The following is a 17,396-nucleotide window of genomic DNA, read 5'->3' as shown; positions in this document are numbered from 1 at the left end:
ATAATAATAATAATAATAATACATGTATTTATATACCGCCTTTCTTGGTCGTCAGATTTCTCCTCAGACTTTATTCAAGGCGGTTTACATGGGCAGGCTGTTCTAAATCCCCATAGGGATTTTTACAATCAAAGAAAGGTTCTATCTTTCAAGAACCACAACATTTCAGACAGATCTTTTTGAACTGGTATCACATTCTGGCCTCCGATTTCCTCCCACGCAAGCTGACAGGCAACTCCTTCATCTCTCACATGGAGGGCAGCCAAGACGCTTCTTCGCTCACACCAAAGAGCAGGTGGAATAACTCGGCTCAGCTTGTCAGCTGCTTCAAGGTCTCACCATTCACAGTGCTGGTGGCCTCGAACTGGCGACCTGTGGATGTTACCTTCAGGCAAACGGAGGCTCTACCCTCTAGACCAGACCTCCTGCCAGAATACTTTTGCCAGTACAAAGAATACTTTGCCAGTATTAGGTTAAAATGATATTGTCTGCTTGGGATTTAGAATGTTTATACAAATAGCCTTCATTCAAACAAGGATTTTATAATACTGTTGTCAGAGAAGTACAGAAGGGGATTTTGTCAATTTACAGCATCTCATTAGGAACCTCTGGGTAACATTAAGTTCTGATAATCTTATCTAATAGCAAGATTAGTGGGTAATGAATGTTGTTCTATTCACAGTGTTCAAAGGATATGACAAAGATCAAGTCTAGATGATATTAGGAAAATGCAGTTGGAGAACTAGCAAATTAATGTACTTGTGAACAAAGTAATGGCAGCTTTAAAATCAAATACAAATAAAAAATTGTGGTATTATATGAAGGATCTTGCATATCTTGTCTGTTTTGGCCCTTTATTAACTGCAACTGCTTCAACAAAGCATAAGAAATAGAAACAAGAATAGCACCACTATGTTGCTGGGGGGGGGGGCAGGATTAGATGCTGTATTGCCACAGAAATAACGGCAGGAACAGGAGAGATAAATTAATCTTTTAAAATATTAAAAAAAAACTGGTTCCAAAATGAACATTTTACCTGAGACAGGTACTGTAATTACCTCAATCGGATGAGGAAATAGAGGCCCAAGGAAATCTGTATGTGTTGAGACTCCCTTAAGCAGCAGTTTGGCAAGTACTACAAATGAGGCCTCCCAGGAGTCTTCAGAGTTCCAGCCCCAGAAGAGCATCGTGTATATGGTGGTGATGGGAGGAAGGGAGGAGCGTTGGTAGTATCCTGTCACAAGTTCCTTGACCTGATATTAAAACGCAAGAGGATGTACAGTTTGTACCTCTACCTTGAAGGGTAGTAACAGCAGTTACTGTTGTTTTTTAGCACGGTTGCCTCCTTACTGTGTCTGACTGCTGGAATTGCTGTTTAAATAACTGGCTGATGTTGCAGAAGCCAGTCATTAGTCTAATTGTCTCTCTTTCCAGCAGGGAAGGCAGATATGAGCAGGAAGAGGAGCTAAATGGAATTAGCAAATCACAAGGGAAAGGCTGTCATGAAGCAAATGTGCCCTTTCTCTCATGCGCCACTTCAGTCTTACCTCCTCCTATTCTTGGGCATTCCTAAAGCAAGCCTTTACATTGTGCTTTCCTTTGACAAAACTGTAATTCAAAGGCCAGCATTTCAAACTGAAGTACTGTACATCTTCTATGTATTCATATTGTTTGGCTTTACTGTAAAGGGGTTAATAATTGATGAAGTTTCCTTGGCACACAAGGAAAATGAGCCATGCTTAACCTATTTACTTATAGCTGTATGTTTCCTTGATATTTGCCAGAGTATAAACTAGGTCAGTGTTTCTCAACCAGTGGTACTTGTACTACCGAAGGTACTTGAGAATGTGCCTGGTAATATTTGTGGGACCCCCAGACCCCAACCACCTGGCAGCAGGACCAGCAAGGCAACACGACAAGCAGTAGTAGGAAGCTTGACTCTGCAGGCACAGCTCCAGTGTCACTTTTGGACTCTCAAAAAACCCCTCATATCTGCCCTGGGCCTCTTACTGGTGTGTGTTGTGTTGCTTCTGGATTCCCAATCTGAATTAACTGAGAATGGCATCGTTGCCAGTTACTTTTGATGGTACTTCCAATAGGTGGACCAGGCAAAGTGGTACAGTGGAGGACAAATGTTGAGAAACACTGATCTAGGTGGAAGGTTTTTATCTTTGCCTTTCTCAGTGTCCCAGATAAGTCTCTTTGGTCATTTTTGTATGTGAGACTTAAATCTGCTTCTTCGTTAACACAGATTGTATGAGAGCAACTCAAGCATAATTTTAGCGCTGTATACAAAAGTACAATTAACCATTCTTACTTTAGTTATAAGAGTACTCTGAATTTGACTCTTCAGCTTTTGGCCCTAATGAATTTGGGCCTAAAGAATTGCAAAATTGAATTTGAAAGCACCTAAATGGGGTATACTTATAATAGTCCAAACCTAACTATGTGTTCAGTCTTATCTGCCTAATGGTGCACTAGCTACTTTTCCATACTTTAGACTAGAGAATGCAACATCTGTTCTGATTCTGTTTTACTATTGAAATAACCAAATTTCTGTTCTAGAAGAAAGCAGGCCTGGTGTAGATTACCTCAGTTTGGGAGACAAAGTTCTTGAAGATGGCTGCCTCCACATTTTTTCACTGGGCTCCAAAGCTTTGATGATACAAATGTGGGCTAATGTGAACACTGGAGCTTTCATATTTCGGTATGCAACTGTTAATTTTACAGAAGGAAGAATGCCTTTCAAAGGATTACATATTCCTTTTCTTATCCTGTTGGATTTGTGGCAATGTTCAGTAGTGTTTCAAAGCTCAGAATTGCATAAGCAATAGCTCAAGGAGTTCTTATCAATGATCTACATTTATATGTGTCATAAATGTAGTTTGACTTATTGCTGTGTTCAGGCTTTGAATGAGATACACAAAATTAGTAAGATTGTTATTATTAGTTGTTGGCAACCTTCAGTCTTGGAAGACTATGGTATCGCGCTCTGGATGGTGGTTCTGGCACAACATCTAGTGTGGCTGAAAAGGCCGATTTGGGAGTGACAATCCCTTCCACACTGGGAGCAAGTGTAGTGTGTCCCTGGTCTGTCTCCCTGGCTGTGGGCCTTCCTTCTTTGCCTCAGCCTGTTGGCCAAGTGTCTCTTCAAACTGGGAAAGGCCATGCTGCACAGCCTGCCTCCAAGCGGGCCGCTCAGAGGCCAGGGTTTCCACCTGTTGAGGTCCACTCCTAAGGCCTTCAGATCCCTCTTGCAGATGTCCTTGTATCTCAGCTGTGGTCTACCTGTAGGGCGCTTTCCTTGCACGAGTTCTCCATAGAGTTCTCCATGTTATTATTATTAACGGTATGTATATACTGCTTTTCAGCTGAAAGTTCACAAAGCGGTTTAAAGAGAAAAATCAAATAAGTAATGGCTCCCTGTCCCAAAAGGGCTCACAATCTAAAAAGATGCAAAAGAACACCAGCAGACAGCCACTAGAAAAGACACTGTTGGGGTGTGGTGGGCCAGTTACTCTCCCCCTGCTAAAAAGAGGAGCACCCACTTGAAAAACCCACAGTTAGCAGGGATTATTACATAAGATTGTATGTTTATTAGGTCTGTTTTAATTGGGAGCAGAATGGTGGCTTTGTGTTTTACAGTCTTCCTGAAGAAGATACAGTATTTGCACAGCTTGGAAGACACTGCTCGCTAGGCCTTTCTGGAAAAAGTCCGCGTATGCATGTCTCTATGCTCTATTGTGCTATTGCCAGCTCATTTTTGAAATGCTGTATCTTTTAAGGTTGAGCTGACGCACGGCCTTTTTCATTACTATATTGGTTGGAGTTCTTGGAACCCCATTTTGGTGACTTTTCAGGCCTTTCAAAAGTTGCAAATGTGTAAGATGGTTAAAATGAACCCTGGTTAGCTAGGACCACCCATACGACCATTATAGTGTCCTATATGTTCTTCACTGTTACTCTAAATGCAGTTAATTTGTCCTTAGTGGCATAGACGCATAGCCAGATCTGACTGTGCAGTGTCTTGACATAATCATGTTCAGTACATGATCCCTGACTGTTGGGGATCATATAAAGAGAAATTAAATGAAGGGGGGAAAGATGCTGCATACAGCTATGAAAATCCATAAAAAAATAAGATAAAGGGGCTTTTCCTCTGAAAATTGCTATTTTTGAGTCAAAAAGTGAATTGTTTGGCTCAACCTCAGTAACTAATCATCAAACTTACGAATGGATGGGTTACTACTGCAAAAGGAAGTCTTTCTACTATGAAAAATTGGTGGCTGGTTGTGCTGTCCTTACGTTCTGTGTGAGCGTTCTATTTCTATAGAACCTTTTATATAAAAAAGCAGTTTTATAAATGTAGCAAGATTAACCATTAGGATTTGGTCTGAATAGGAATCTTTCCGGTTGGCCTTATACCAGCTGGGTTGCACAGAGGGGAATAAAATTAAAACACAAGCAGTGTTTCAGAGTAGAACTTCATTTGAAAATACGTAGTACGTTGGCATCTTCTTATTGGTTTTCCTGTTTCTTGTTTTCATAGTATGTGTATGGATCCAAATGATGAAATGAAAGCTGGGTTACTAGCACAAGCCGAAACACCAGAGAACACTTTTCTTACAGGCAAATGGCAGCATATGGCATTAACCTACCAGCAGCAGCCGGAAAGCAAGAAAAATATTCATGGAACGCTGTCATTGTGGATTTCTGGTCAGAGGTAATTTTACAAAATGGTCAGGATATAAACATATCATTAAAGAGGCCACTTTATTCTTTAAGTTTGAATCTGGTGAAGGAAGACAGGAAACACTGAAGTATGTTTACAGTGGAACCAATGGAATAGTTGTTTAGCCATCCATTTTCAGTAAAGTTTGCTGCTAAAATCCATTGATATCCTTGTACTCTTTAAGTGACTTGTGACCTTAGTTATACTTATGCTCACAGTCATTAATGTCAATGGAAGCTTAATCAGTGTAATGTGTGTTGCACTCTTTAGGGAACTGGTGACAGAACCTGAACACTTATGAAATTACATACTAGAAATCAGAGAAGGCGGCACAGAATTTACACTGGGCATCAGCTTCAGGGCAAAGTTAGTAGGATATGGTGGAAGTGTCCAACATGGGAATCCCTGTTAACTTGCAGCAAAGAAAAGAGATGAGTTCTGTGGTAGCCTTGCTAGTGCTGTTATGTGGGAATCAAGGGGATTTCAGCAATCCTCTTCATAAAGTTCTTGCCACAGAAGAACTTGTTTCTCATTTTTAACATGCTCTTTCTCTTTCTCAGCCAAGAATTTCACAAAGTGGTTCTATGTCCTATAACCTCTTATAATGGATAAATTTATGTCCATTTGCTCTTATGCAGCTTTTAATCTACATTAGTGAGAGAAATTCCTAGGTTGGTCAAAGGAACACCCTCAATATTTGCTAGACCTGGTAGAGGAAGAGGCGAGCACTACATTTAATTAGCTGAGTACATCAGGTAGAGTTGCTGCAGGCACAAATTTATCACAGGCTGAGGTTGGAAGTCCAGAGGTTTCTCAGCCTATAATTGGGCCTAATCATGGGGAAGATTAGAAGCTGCTAACTGCAGAAAGGAATGCTTGAAATACATATTTAAATGATTTTATATCCCCCATTTCCCACAAAATAAACAGGGCACACAAGCCAGTATGCTGTAACTGCTTCATGGGCCCTGTTGGGGTCAAATGTTAAGATATAAATATTTCAATAAAATGATGGTGGCTGCCACTGCTATTACATACTGGACACTTGATTGGAAATACAGTAGTAGAACAGAGTATAACGGAGTTTAGAATAACAGAGAAGGTCTAGGGTTATTGCAGCCACATTTGTTAGACCTTCCAAAGGTGAAAGAACATGGAGCTAATTGTACATAAACAGTTCTGTCTTATTTTAACCCTTTACTATGCAGATTAATTATGGGTAATTAATAAAGAATGAAGTAAATGAAGTGAAATTGATCAGGATATGCTTTAAATAAAACTTTTTTGTTTCAGAAAACCTGAAATTAGTCTAGATTATACTCTCCCAAGGAAAACAAGTTTATCATCTGATAGCAATAAGACCTTCTGTATGACTGGCCATTATGCATCATCCCAAGATGAATTTTTGCGACTGCCTGGGAAGTGGGACCTGGGAAATCTGCTTCTTTTTAATGGTATATTGTTGTGGGGCGGGACATGTTCCCTTTTGCTAGATGTCTTGTTCTGAATGATACCCCGTGGGCAAGGAAATTGTTGAATGTGTAATCCTTACAGAATCAATAATTTTATTTAGTAAAATAATAATAAAACCAATCCTGATGAAACTGGTTAGAGTAATGAAAGAGAGATGGGCAAAATGGTCTTTCGAATGTTTGAATTAACATTTGTGAGTAGCTAATTGCTTGACAATCTCTGGATATATCATCAAGGATTGAGCATAATTTATTTAATCCAGCATCTGATTTCTCATAGTGGCCCTCTGACTGCCTCTGAGAAACCCACAAGCTGGGGAGAGAGAGATGCATTCCCTTTAGCAAGGGCTTTTTGTATATTCATGTGTAATCTGTTAATCCCTCATCTGGTCAGGTTACAGCAGCTGCAATGTAAGTAGTTATTTCATACAAAAGGGCATATACTGAAAACTGTGTCTGTTTTTGTAGGTGCAAAAATTGGCCCAGAAGAAGCATTTTATCTCTATGCTTGTGGACCAGACTTCACCTCTGTAATGCCTTGTAAATATGGGAAAACAATAACGGATTATTCCAAATACATAGATAAAGAGATTCTGCAATGTAAACAGATTAAAGAACTCTTAATGACAAAGAAAGAGGTGGATACTGGGCCCTTAATTGTAAGTTTTTAATCCTAATACTACTTGGTTAAGTGGGAAAGTAAAGAAGGATGAATTATTTTATTTTCATATTTGCAAAACAAAGCACAGTTCTTTCGTCCTGTGCCAAAACTGTGCTTGTTTAATAGTTGCTTCTTGACAGGCTGTGTTACTTCCACTAGGCTTGCTATTCATATTTTATATGCTTATAAAGGTGAATGATTTTGCTGCTTTTGGATTCTCATGTTGGGATTGTTTTATGGAGTCTTATTGCATTAATTTTGGAGCAGTTTTATTATTGTATAATGCATTTTGGAATTAATCTTGTTGAATTTGTTAGCTGCTTTAAGCATTTATTAGAAAGGCAAAGGAAAAGAATAACTTTTTTTTCCCATCGGAAAAAATGAATGAAAAAATTTAAGAACATAAGAACAGCCCCACTGGATCCCAACACTCAATTTTAGTGGATGTTCCCTGGTTCTGGTGTTATGTGAGAGTGTAAAGAGAATCTCTCTATCCACTCTGTCCATCCCCTGCATAATTTTATATGTCTCAATCATGTCCCCCCTCAGGCGCCTCTTTTCTAGGCTGAAGAGGCCCAAACGCCGTAGCCTTTCCTCATAAGGAAGGTGCCCAGTAATCATCTTAGTCGCTCTCTTTTGCAGCTTTTCCATTTCCACTATGTCTTTTTTGGAAAGACAATTTTGACAATTTATGTCATGTGGAGATAAATGCCCCACCTCCATGCTGAAGGCTCTGTCCAAATCATGACCCTGTTACTCACAAGTAAAATTAAATGTATTCTTGTATTAAATGTGTCATTTGGCCTTCTGATGCTCTCTCTTAAAAGATCTTGCTATCATTTAAAGCAGGGGTGCCCAAACCCCGGCCCTGGGGCCACATGCGGCCCTTGAGGCCTCTCAATGCGGCCCTCAGGAAGCCCCCAGTCTCCAATGAGTCTCTGGCCCTCCAGCGATTTGTTGGAGCCTGCACTGGCCCAACGCAACTGCTCGCAGCGTGAGGGCGACTGTTTGACCTCTCACATGAGCTGTGGGATGAGGGCTCCCTCCACTTCTTGCTGTTTCACGTCTGTGATGCAGTAGTGGCAGCAAAGGAAAGGCCAGCCTTGCTTTGTGCAAGACCTTTTATAGGCCTTGAGCTATTGCAAGATCTTCATTCAATCATATAAGTTCGTCTTTAATATATTCACTTATGTAAATTTATGAAAATTTATTCAAATTTTAAATGTAAATTCTTTTTTTCCCCCGGCCCCCGACACAGTGTCAGAGAACTGATGTGGCCCTCTTGCCAAAAACTTTGGACACCCCTGCTTTAAAGCATCAGCGAAATATATTTGTATTGAGAACAGTGGTGTATACAGGTTACCCCATGTTATACTTCCTTCCTGACTTGTGAAATAAACTATGTATTGCCATATTTACTGCCACTCTGGATCTGCTAACACAAAATAATTTGATACCAACAAATGGAGTAGATGGAAAAGGAAGATTAATTTCAAATAACATATGGGATCGTGTGACTATAACTTCCTGTCAAAATCCCTGAAAACGCTGGTTCATTTTATCTCATTACAGAGGAAGCATTTATTTCCTGTAGGCTACTTTTTCTCCTTCCTTGGTAGAAATGCTGTTCTGCTTTTATCTACACAGGTACTCAGAAGACTGCCAAAAAGTAACTAGCATGTTATTTCATAATTATATAGAGGTGAATGAATGGTGACTGCTGTGTGTTTCCTATCGCAACAGATGCTTTATAGAAAAATGAGAATTCAGCGGCAGTACATTGTCTTGTATTTCAGGAAAGTCTTGCGATTGTTTACACCACCTGCCGTCCTGGTCACTACACAATTTATGAGCCAGTAATCAGGCTTAAAGGTCAAGTGAAAACTATACCTTCCCAACGACCTTTCAGTTCAAAGGAAGTACAAAGCAATTTACCAGACCCTCATTACCTGAAAATGTTGCAGCCTACTGAATATAAAGGTCTTCAGGGTATACTGCATGAGAGTGCTGGAACTGGAGCATTTGTCTTCCTTTTTGCCAGGGTAAGGTGCTAAGAATTGCTTTGCCTGTTTCTACACTTGTTATGATACAGGTTTGGATTTTTTTTAAAAAATTGCTAGCATATGAAGAGGCATTTTTATTAAATATAATGCATTAAAACAACACACTATCCTAAACATAAACTTAAAGTAGAAAAGAGAGCTGATGTAAAAGGAGAGCTGCTAAAAGAGGAAGCTACAAAATTAGGAAGTCCCTGCTTTAAATCTGTGGGAGCCAAGTTTCTGGAGGTATTTGGGAAGGAAAGCATCATGTCACCTGGCCAGAGAAGTTCCAAGGCCTTGGAACAAAGCTAGTGGGTAGGGCTTTGAGGGTGAACCGGGGGAAGACTTGGTCCCTCTGATTTGCTCTTGCTTTATATGAAGACCTGGCTTCCTCTCCAATAGCTAGTTTGTTGACTAGCATCATGTTCCATATGTCTTTACCCTTGTCCATCAGTTGTAATCTACACTGTCAGTTGCTGATTGCAGGGCTGAGAAGAAATTTTATGTGTTCTAATTGCCCACAGCGGAGTGAGGTATTCACCTTCTACATAGCAGTGAGATTTTCACTGTACTTGGTGTGTATCTTGATTTGGCATATGCCATTTTTGTAGCTTTGTATTTACCACAACTAAACTCATGAATATTAGTCAGCAGGAATGTTGGGGTTTTGGGCAGGTACCATAAAAAAGGGGGATAGCCTGCTCGCTGACCCATCTCTTAAGCGAGATGGTCCCTGAAAGAGTTGTGGTGGGAGTAAGTGACACATGTTGGGGTTGACCTGTATCACTGTTTGTTCTGGATTGCACCCACAGCAGATGGGCTGGAGTGGTGAACGATGCTAATATTAAAATATCACTCATTGGGGTATCTGCCACTAGTATGACAAGCAATTTCATCTGTAAGCTGTGATGATATAAAGTTGTGGTATGTTCCTCCACATAACATGATGTCACTTTTGCCCTCTTCTTCTGCCTTGTTACATCCTCACACAACAGTACAGTTTATTACTGGTGCTTACAGAGGAAATAGTTCTCCATGTTTCAAGTTAAGAGGGTAAGCTATGTGTAACAGGACAAATAAAGCTGCAGTTTAACTTTGTCACATAATTAACTAACACATTGGCTTATGCTTAGGTTGTAGAGATCTGCAACTGTGAAGAGACACAAGCATTGGCTCTAAAAGTTATCCTTGCTTTAACAAAACATAACCAACAGAGAATTCATGAGTTAGAAAACTGCAATGGATATGCAATGATTCATCAGGTGTTAATAAAACCCAAGTGTATTGTTGGATTTCACATTTTGCAGGTAAGGTACTACGCTGGAATCCTTAACTTCAGTGCCTTATCTTAGGGCGCAATCCTAGAATGCACTTGGGCAACGAAAGTCCCTTGTGCCAGCCCAGGAGTGTTACAAAAGTGCCATAAAGCACTTTTGCACCAGTTGTTGGGGAGATAGGCTGGTACACGTACATGTGCTGGCCTCCCTGCACTGCCGCGAGCCCTGGGGAGAGGGCAAGTTGTGTCGGCTGAGCTCAGCTGATGCAGGGGTCAGGAGGACATGGGGAGGGAGGAGCTAGGCATTTTGGGGCGGGGGAAGGGTGGGTGGTGGGCGGGACCGTGGGCAGGGAGCGGAAGGCGGGACCAGGACCCAGCAGTTATGCCAGATCATGAACCCGTTCCCGGACAGCCCAAGGCAGTCCCAGGCTGTTTGGATTGTGCCTCCTCATCAGGTGGTGCAGATCGAAATAGACCTATTGGGTCCGCTGCAGCGCAACATGGGGGAAGGGCAAATGTTAACCCTTGCCTTGGCCTGCACCTTTAAGGCTTTAGGCCCTTTAGGGCTTTTGGTCCTAAACTTGCACTGTATGCAGTGTAGACCTGCTTGTCTCCAGTGCAAGTTAAGATTGCACCCTTGGATTGTTAATCTAGTTTTCAGAGTTTAACTTCTAGTTAATCCCATTTAGTGCACTTAGGCAGGTAACAGTGGTTTAAAGCATATACTGTCAATTGAAACTAGTTTGCAGCAGATGAAGACCTAACTAAGGAGTTATCAAATTGTTTAAAGCTGGTCATAGTAGTTTGGGTTGTAATATCAGTTTAGTGTTGTCCTTAAACATTATGGACACAATGGGACTTTACTTCTAAGTAGGCATGCATGAGATTGCACTGTTACTTAATTTGATTTTGTTCACTTGCAGCTAGCAACAAATTAATTTGTTGTATGAGAGGTGTTAAAAATTTTCCTGCTTGATGATGTTACTTTTGGTCATTGTGTCAATTCCAGGTTAATGACATCACTTCCGGTGTGTTCTGACAGATTGTCATTCTAAAAAGTGGTTCCTAGTGCTAAAGTTTGAGAACCACTTCTCTATAGGAACTGTATACAGCAGTGGTTCTGGAACTGATGTCATGACCAGAAGTAACATCATAAAGCAAGACATTGTGTTCAGTAGGGCTTACTCCCAGGAAAGTGTGTATGGGATTGCAGCCTAAGTAAATTAAAAGTTTACAGTAAGTATAAGTTTAAACATTTATTTAAATTAAAGAACCACATTCCTAACTCTCCCAAGAAGTTGATCTTTTTTTTAAGAAATTCCCCGAACATCCCATAGGTTGCAATATGCACACTTAACTGGGAGTAAGACCCATTAACTATCATTGTTAAAAGCATATATCTTTGAAAGCTCAGATCTGCAACACTTTTCCAAATGCAGTCATGTACCATCATAGCATCAGGTCTGATAATTTAAAAATGAAATACAGATTGAAATGAATGGGGACCCACCTGAAATTGGCTTGCAACCCACCTAGTGGATCCTGACCCACAGTTTGAGAAACACTGCTTTAGAGCTAAAACTCTCTAATGTTCCGAGATGTCAGCAGTGCTGGTGGGTGGACAAATGATCAGCTGTAGCTAAATAATACAGTTTTGCTAGAGTCTGCCTACCTTGGAAGGAGTTTCAGAGCTGGTGTTGAGAGCATTAGACTCAGGATGTGAGAAGCATTACCATTGCTTTCAACACTAATGCTCTAATCTGGCAGAGCCAAACCATGGTTTATTTTTAAGATTGAATGTCTCAAGCAGTGGTTTGCAGGGGACTGTCAGACCAGAATAATGAACCTCATTTTGAAACTGTGTTGTAAACCATTGTTGCATTTTGGTTTGCTGTTTTATTTATTCAGTTTATACCCTGCTTTTCTCCTAAGTGGGCACCCAAAGTGGCTTACAAAATATAAAACAGTATAATCAATAAGCATAACATAACACACAAAGTATACCACTTTAAAAGTTTAAAGCTATAAAGTAGTATTCAAGAAAACGAGCAGCACTCCCCCAGTAATAAAAATAAAAAGCAACATATAAAATACATAGCAGAAAAACATACTCAGAAAAAGCCAGCAGAAACATCTGACACTAAAAGGGCCATTTTATGTTTGGATTTACAAACTACAGTTGTGGTGATGGGAGTGAAGTTATGAATCCAAGTGCTGAACGGATGGAAAACTAAAGCAGACAAGCTGCTCTAAGCTGTGTTTCACGTTTGTGTACGCTTGAAAGCTCAAATCATGGTTAGAGGTGATGTCTGAACCAAGCCTTAACGTGTGTATTGTCTTTTGAAAGACTCTCCTCTCAGGATGCTGCAGTGAGAAGATGCTTCACCTGAATGAGAATGGGCAATTTATACTTGATACAGAAACTACAGCTGTAATCCAAGATGTAAAGTTGTTGGAAGAGCTGCTGCTTGATTGGAAGATATGGTCTAAAGCTCAGGTGATTTGCAGAGATCAAATAATGATTTGATGCAAGCCATATCCCAATAATCCGAAACTGTCAGTTATTTCTCTTATTGTTTGCATTTTCTAGTAAACTCTTACAGGCTCATTTTAAGTTGGACATACCCATGTGAACCATTTCATCTTGACAGACATTTAAGACTGTTTATGAACAAATCAAATGGCAAATGCCTTCCATATTATTACAACTGTGTGTTGTATTTAGCACAGGTCCCCAAACTACAGCCTGCAGGCCACATCTGACTTACCAACACATTTAACCAGTGCATTAAACTCAGTGGCATTATATTTGCATACACCTCCTGATGCCTTCCTTTTCTCCTGCCCCCCTCTCCACTCCTGCCCACCGTCATGCATCATCTTCCTTCTGCAAGACAAAGTGACTACTGGGCAGTGAGGGAGATGACAAGCAGCCCACAGTGGCAGATATGGCATGTATTTTTCTCCTATTGTGAGGCAGAGGGCAACCAGTGACAGCGGTATTCCCATATGCCCTGATTAACCTTCATGGACCTCACAGACCAGGTAAGGGTGCAACTGACCTGGAAATGAAACACCCCTGGGAAAAATAGTTGTGACCATTTTCAGGCTGCTTCAGATTCAAAGTGCAGGACCATGTTGGTTCTGTATGTAGTTGGGATGTCCAGAGCATCTTTCCTTTTTTGTGGTGATTTCTGAGGCCATCATACACGCCATGCTGGGATCAGTCATTGGGCTTGACTATGTGCAGTCGGAGAGTTTTTGTGCCAAGGTCGTTGTATACTGTGTAGATGCCCTAGATGGAAGTCATATCCCAATTCAGTGTCCAAATGATGGGGCCTCAACCTCAATAGTTACCTCAACCACAAGTTGTATCACTGTGTAGTGCTGCAGGTGGTGGACTCCAGGATTTGTTCCTGGACACTTTTTGAGGGGTGTCCAGAAAATGGCATGATATGAAGCTTCTTCATATGCCCCCTCTGTTCAGAAGAATAGAAAAGGGCTCTTGGGCCAGTGGTGTTGCAATCCTCTCCCGGAGCATCAGGTATGCTGCCTATGCACTAAGCCTGTGGAGAAAGAAGCTCTACCCTTCATCCTCTATACTGGAGCATCAGCACTTCAACTACATTTTCAGCCGCTTCATGATGTCAGTGGAGAGAGCCTTCAGAGAGGAAGGGATGGATGGTGGAGGATTCTACTAAGAAGACTGGGCTGTGACAAGCAGCTAGACCTGGTGGTGACATACTACATCCCGCACAATTTCTGTGTCTTCCCATGTGAAGTTCTGCTGGGGCAGAGAAGGATAATTACATCTGCTGCCTCATATCCACTCTGCATTTGAGGGAGTGTATGAGGAGACTGCCAAAATAATCTAGGATATGCTGTGCAGCTACTTCAACAGATGGGTGGTTCAAACAAAGACAAGAGGTTTGGGGGAACTTTTCTATTCCTACCAAAGGGAGAGTCTTGTTTCTAAGTTTACAGTGTGCCACTGGCTGTAGTTCTTCATCCTACCATCACTGTCAATACAATTTTAAAGATGAGTTTTATGGTAACCTTTTTTTGTGCTGATTTTGTGTGTACTAAAGCTGTTTCTGTTTTTCAGCAAGGTGTTTGGGAAACACTCTTATCAGCTCTAGAAATACTTATCCAAGATAATCATTGGCAACAGACATTTAATATCAAGCAACTTCTTAAAGCTCAAGTTGTGCATCACTTCTTGCTAACATGCCAGGTTCTACAGGTAGTGTGCCATAACTTTTTGTTTTCAGATTGACAGATCTTCATCTTCAGTAGGCAAAAACATGTTCATGATGTCTCGCAATGTTTTATTTTACTTTTTTGGGTATTATGCTTCCTTTGTCTTTCTAGGCCTGTTTAAGGCCATTACAAATAATGATTCAATGGAAATAGGAATAAACTTGAAGCTATAGAACCTGAAATCTCTCTAACATCTCAGTACCCACTGTTGCTATTATATCAATGATATAATCTTGATTAGTTTTTAGATTTCTTTGTACCACTAATGATATGACATGAAAAGTCATGTGCCGAGAACTTTGTAGAACATGCTTTACTGATAATACTTTCATTATATTGGTAAAGCAACTTATGGTGTGCCCTGTGTGTGCATGTGCATGTGGTTAGATCCTCAGAATGGTCTCCCATGATCTTTTCTCCAATAATAAAAAAAACAAAAATGCTTGGGATGGAATGTGCAGCTCTACTGTGCTGCAAAACATGGTGTATACGTTTCAGAACCACAATTATGACCAGCCAAAGCCCTTCAACTGGCTGAACCTCTCTTCCAATTCCTTTGACCCCCATTCTCTGCCATGGGAGTACGCATGCACACCTCTACCACCAATGCGCACGTCACCAATTTCCTGTTCCAACTCCATTGCCACATTTTAGTAAGGTGACTTGGCAAGGAAAGTCTTGGGAACACATTCTCTCATCCATCTACATTACAAGAAGAGGCAGGAGAACTGGAAGAGGAGAAAACCCTCCCCTTTTCTCTTGCACAATCTCGGAGCACCTGAGGCAAGGTTGAGGCAGCCAATAGGCAAGAGATGTGGGACATCCTCAGTGAGCTTGCTGACCCCACCCCCACTGCTTGAAGTGAGGGGTTCAATCAGCCACTTGGCCCCTAGTTATGGCACTGTCAACAGGTACTGAATCAGAAATGTTTAGGATTTGCTTACCAGTCTAATCGCCTAATGGAGATTTTTAAAAATGTAGATCCTTAAATTATTGAAGGGTTATAATCCAACTTCTTGCCGTGAACAAAAAATAACTATTCCTAAGAAGTTTCTTGCCTTTTCTTCTGGAAAAGGTTAAAATTATGCATAAGATTTTGTAATACTTCCTGTTCTATTTAGACAGGTCTCTGAAGAGTGTGATCAATAGGTAAAACTGAAGAATAAAGTTTTATCAGACAGCTTTTTTCTTCTGTACACCCTTGTATAGCACATGGAATGTAACAGTAGTTTTGTAGCAATCTGGTTTTTTAGTGACTTTCCTTTTCTCTCCTAGGAACATAAGGAAGAGCTTCTCACATCTATGCCTACAGAGGTTTGCACGTCATTTGTGAAAATAATTGAAGAAGTGCTTGGGTCTCCTCCAGATTTAGAATTGCTGACATTGATCTTCAACTTCCTCTTAGCAGTCCATCCTGCTACCAATACATATGTTTGTCACAATCCTACAAACTTCTACTTTTCCTTACATATAGGTAGACTAAATATTTTGCTCAAATTAGTTTCGTATTTTATATTTATAGAAAAGCTAATGTCATTTCTACTCTTTTATTTTTTCCTATAGTTTTGTAATTGCTACTCTGATTTTACTCTCCCAAAGCAATCTTGCAGGGGTGAACATTCTCAACATCACTGATGTGGCCATGTTTGGCTATATGGCTGTGTTTCTTAAACAGTGAAACCAGCCGTATGGAAACTCATGATGTTCAAAGTATTTGAAAAGCGTTGGGTAGTTTCAAAAAGCGAATACCTTATCTCATTTCTACCTCAGAGATTTTGTTTTGTTTTGCTTTTTATAAAAGTGTTTTACTACCCTTCTCAGCTGTGCTGTTGAGCTCCCAAAACACTTTTAGGATCAATAGATTAATTGTTGGCAGTCAGCTAAAATTTTTTACAGGTTTGTTCCAGAAGATCCTGATGGATCACAGTGCTAGAAAAGGTTTGATAATGAGCGCAGTGAAGGTTGTGTTAAAATATAAAAAAAATTTGTTGCTGAGTGTGAAGTATTTTGATTATGTTGTCATGTTCTTTTTGTTCTAGATGGCAAATTTTTCCAAGAAAAAGTCCAATCAATCATGTATCTGAGAAATACCAGCAGTGGTGGAAAATCTATTGACAGCCCAGCAATTACAATTACAAGTCCAACTGGATTTTCTGCTGCACATCAAGAAGGTAAGTCCTCAGTGTATATTATAAATAACCTACTAGCTCAGTGGTTCCCAAACTTTTGGGTTGTGACCCACTAGGAGAACTGGGCCATTTCCCCTTAAGTGGAGCGGCCTACAAATGAGTGCCCTGATGGCGCAGCAGCAGTCACAGCAGCACTGAAAGCAAGAGGCCTTTAAACTTACCTGGAGGGAAGTGCTACTCTTCTGCAGGGTCTGGGAGGCTCTTAGTCCTCTCTGTGGGCCTCCATGCTGCACTTATGAGCAATGATCCAGCACTTGTCTCGATCAGAACCCACTTCTGATTTTCATGCCAAATTGCATGATTCAGTTGCTAACCAATCACCATTATAACCATAGAAGCTTGAGCAGCAGGTAAAGTGAAACTATTTTTGAGGTGGATCCCAATGCTAAAAAATTTGGGAACCACTGCTCTGCCATATCCCCATAACAGTGACCACTGGTGTGCTCCGGCATTGGCAGAAGCAAGGTCATCTGGGCCAAGGCTCTCACTAATGTCTGGCATGAGGAACCTCCCAGGAGATGTAGGAACTTCTTTAGCAATACAGGGGCATGTGATAGCCCTTTATGATCATGAGGTATTTTGACCCCATGGCAGTGGGATTAAGTTAAAAGAAGGGTAGTGGATGAGGCATGTATATGCTTGTAACTGTGCCAATATGCATGTGTAAACTTGGGAAGCTTTGAGGGGTAAGATGTTTCGCTTTAATTTTTTGCCTTTGAAATGTCATGGACACTGTCCTGGAACATTTTGTAATTAGCACTCCT

At 40.7% G+C, this 17,396-nt stretch overlaps 1 protein-coding gene across 1 annotated transcript in view; it reads left to right on the top strand.

Annotated features, from left to right (window-relative positions):
* The window catches only part of LYST (lysosomal trafficking regulator), an 84,932-nt gene that overhangs the window by 22,215 nt on the left and 45,321 nt on the right, over positions 1-17,396 (top strand). The window contains exons 11-20 of the mRNA XM_066617076.1: positions 2,566-2,707; positions 4,550-4,723; positions 6,026-6,186; positions 6,673-6,863; positions 8,662-8,907; positions 10,041-10,214; positions 12,531-12,680; positions 14,289-14,426; positions 15,719-15,917; positions 16,483-16,614. Coding sequence (XP_066473173.1) covers positions 2,566-2,707; positions 4,550-4,723; positions 6,026-6,186; positions 6,673-6,863; positions 8,662-8,907; positions 10,041-10,214; positions 12,531-12,680; positions 14,289-14,426; positions 15,719-15,917; positions 16,483-16,614 — 1,707 coding nt within the window. The remainder of the gene's footprint in view (positions 1-2,565; positions 2,708-4,549; positions 4,724-6,025; positions 6,187-6,672; positions 6,864-8,661; positions 8,908-10,040; positions 10,215-12,530; positions 12,681-14,288; positions 14,427-15,718; positions 15,918-16,482; positions 16,615-17,396) is intronic.

The sequence above is a fragment of the Tiliqua scincoides genome, chromosome 1 (assembly GCF_035046505.1).
Source record: "Tiliqua scincoides isolate rTilSci1 chromosome 1, rTilSci1.hap2, whole genome shotgun sequence".
NCBI classification, from domain to species: Eukaryota; Metazoa; Chordata; class Lepidosauria; order Squamata; family Scincidae; genus Tiliqua; species Tiliqua scincoides.
This window is presented reverse-complemented; position numbering and strand designations above follow the sequence as displayed.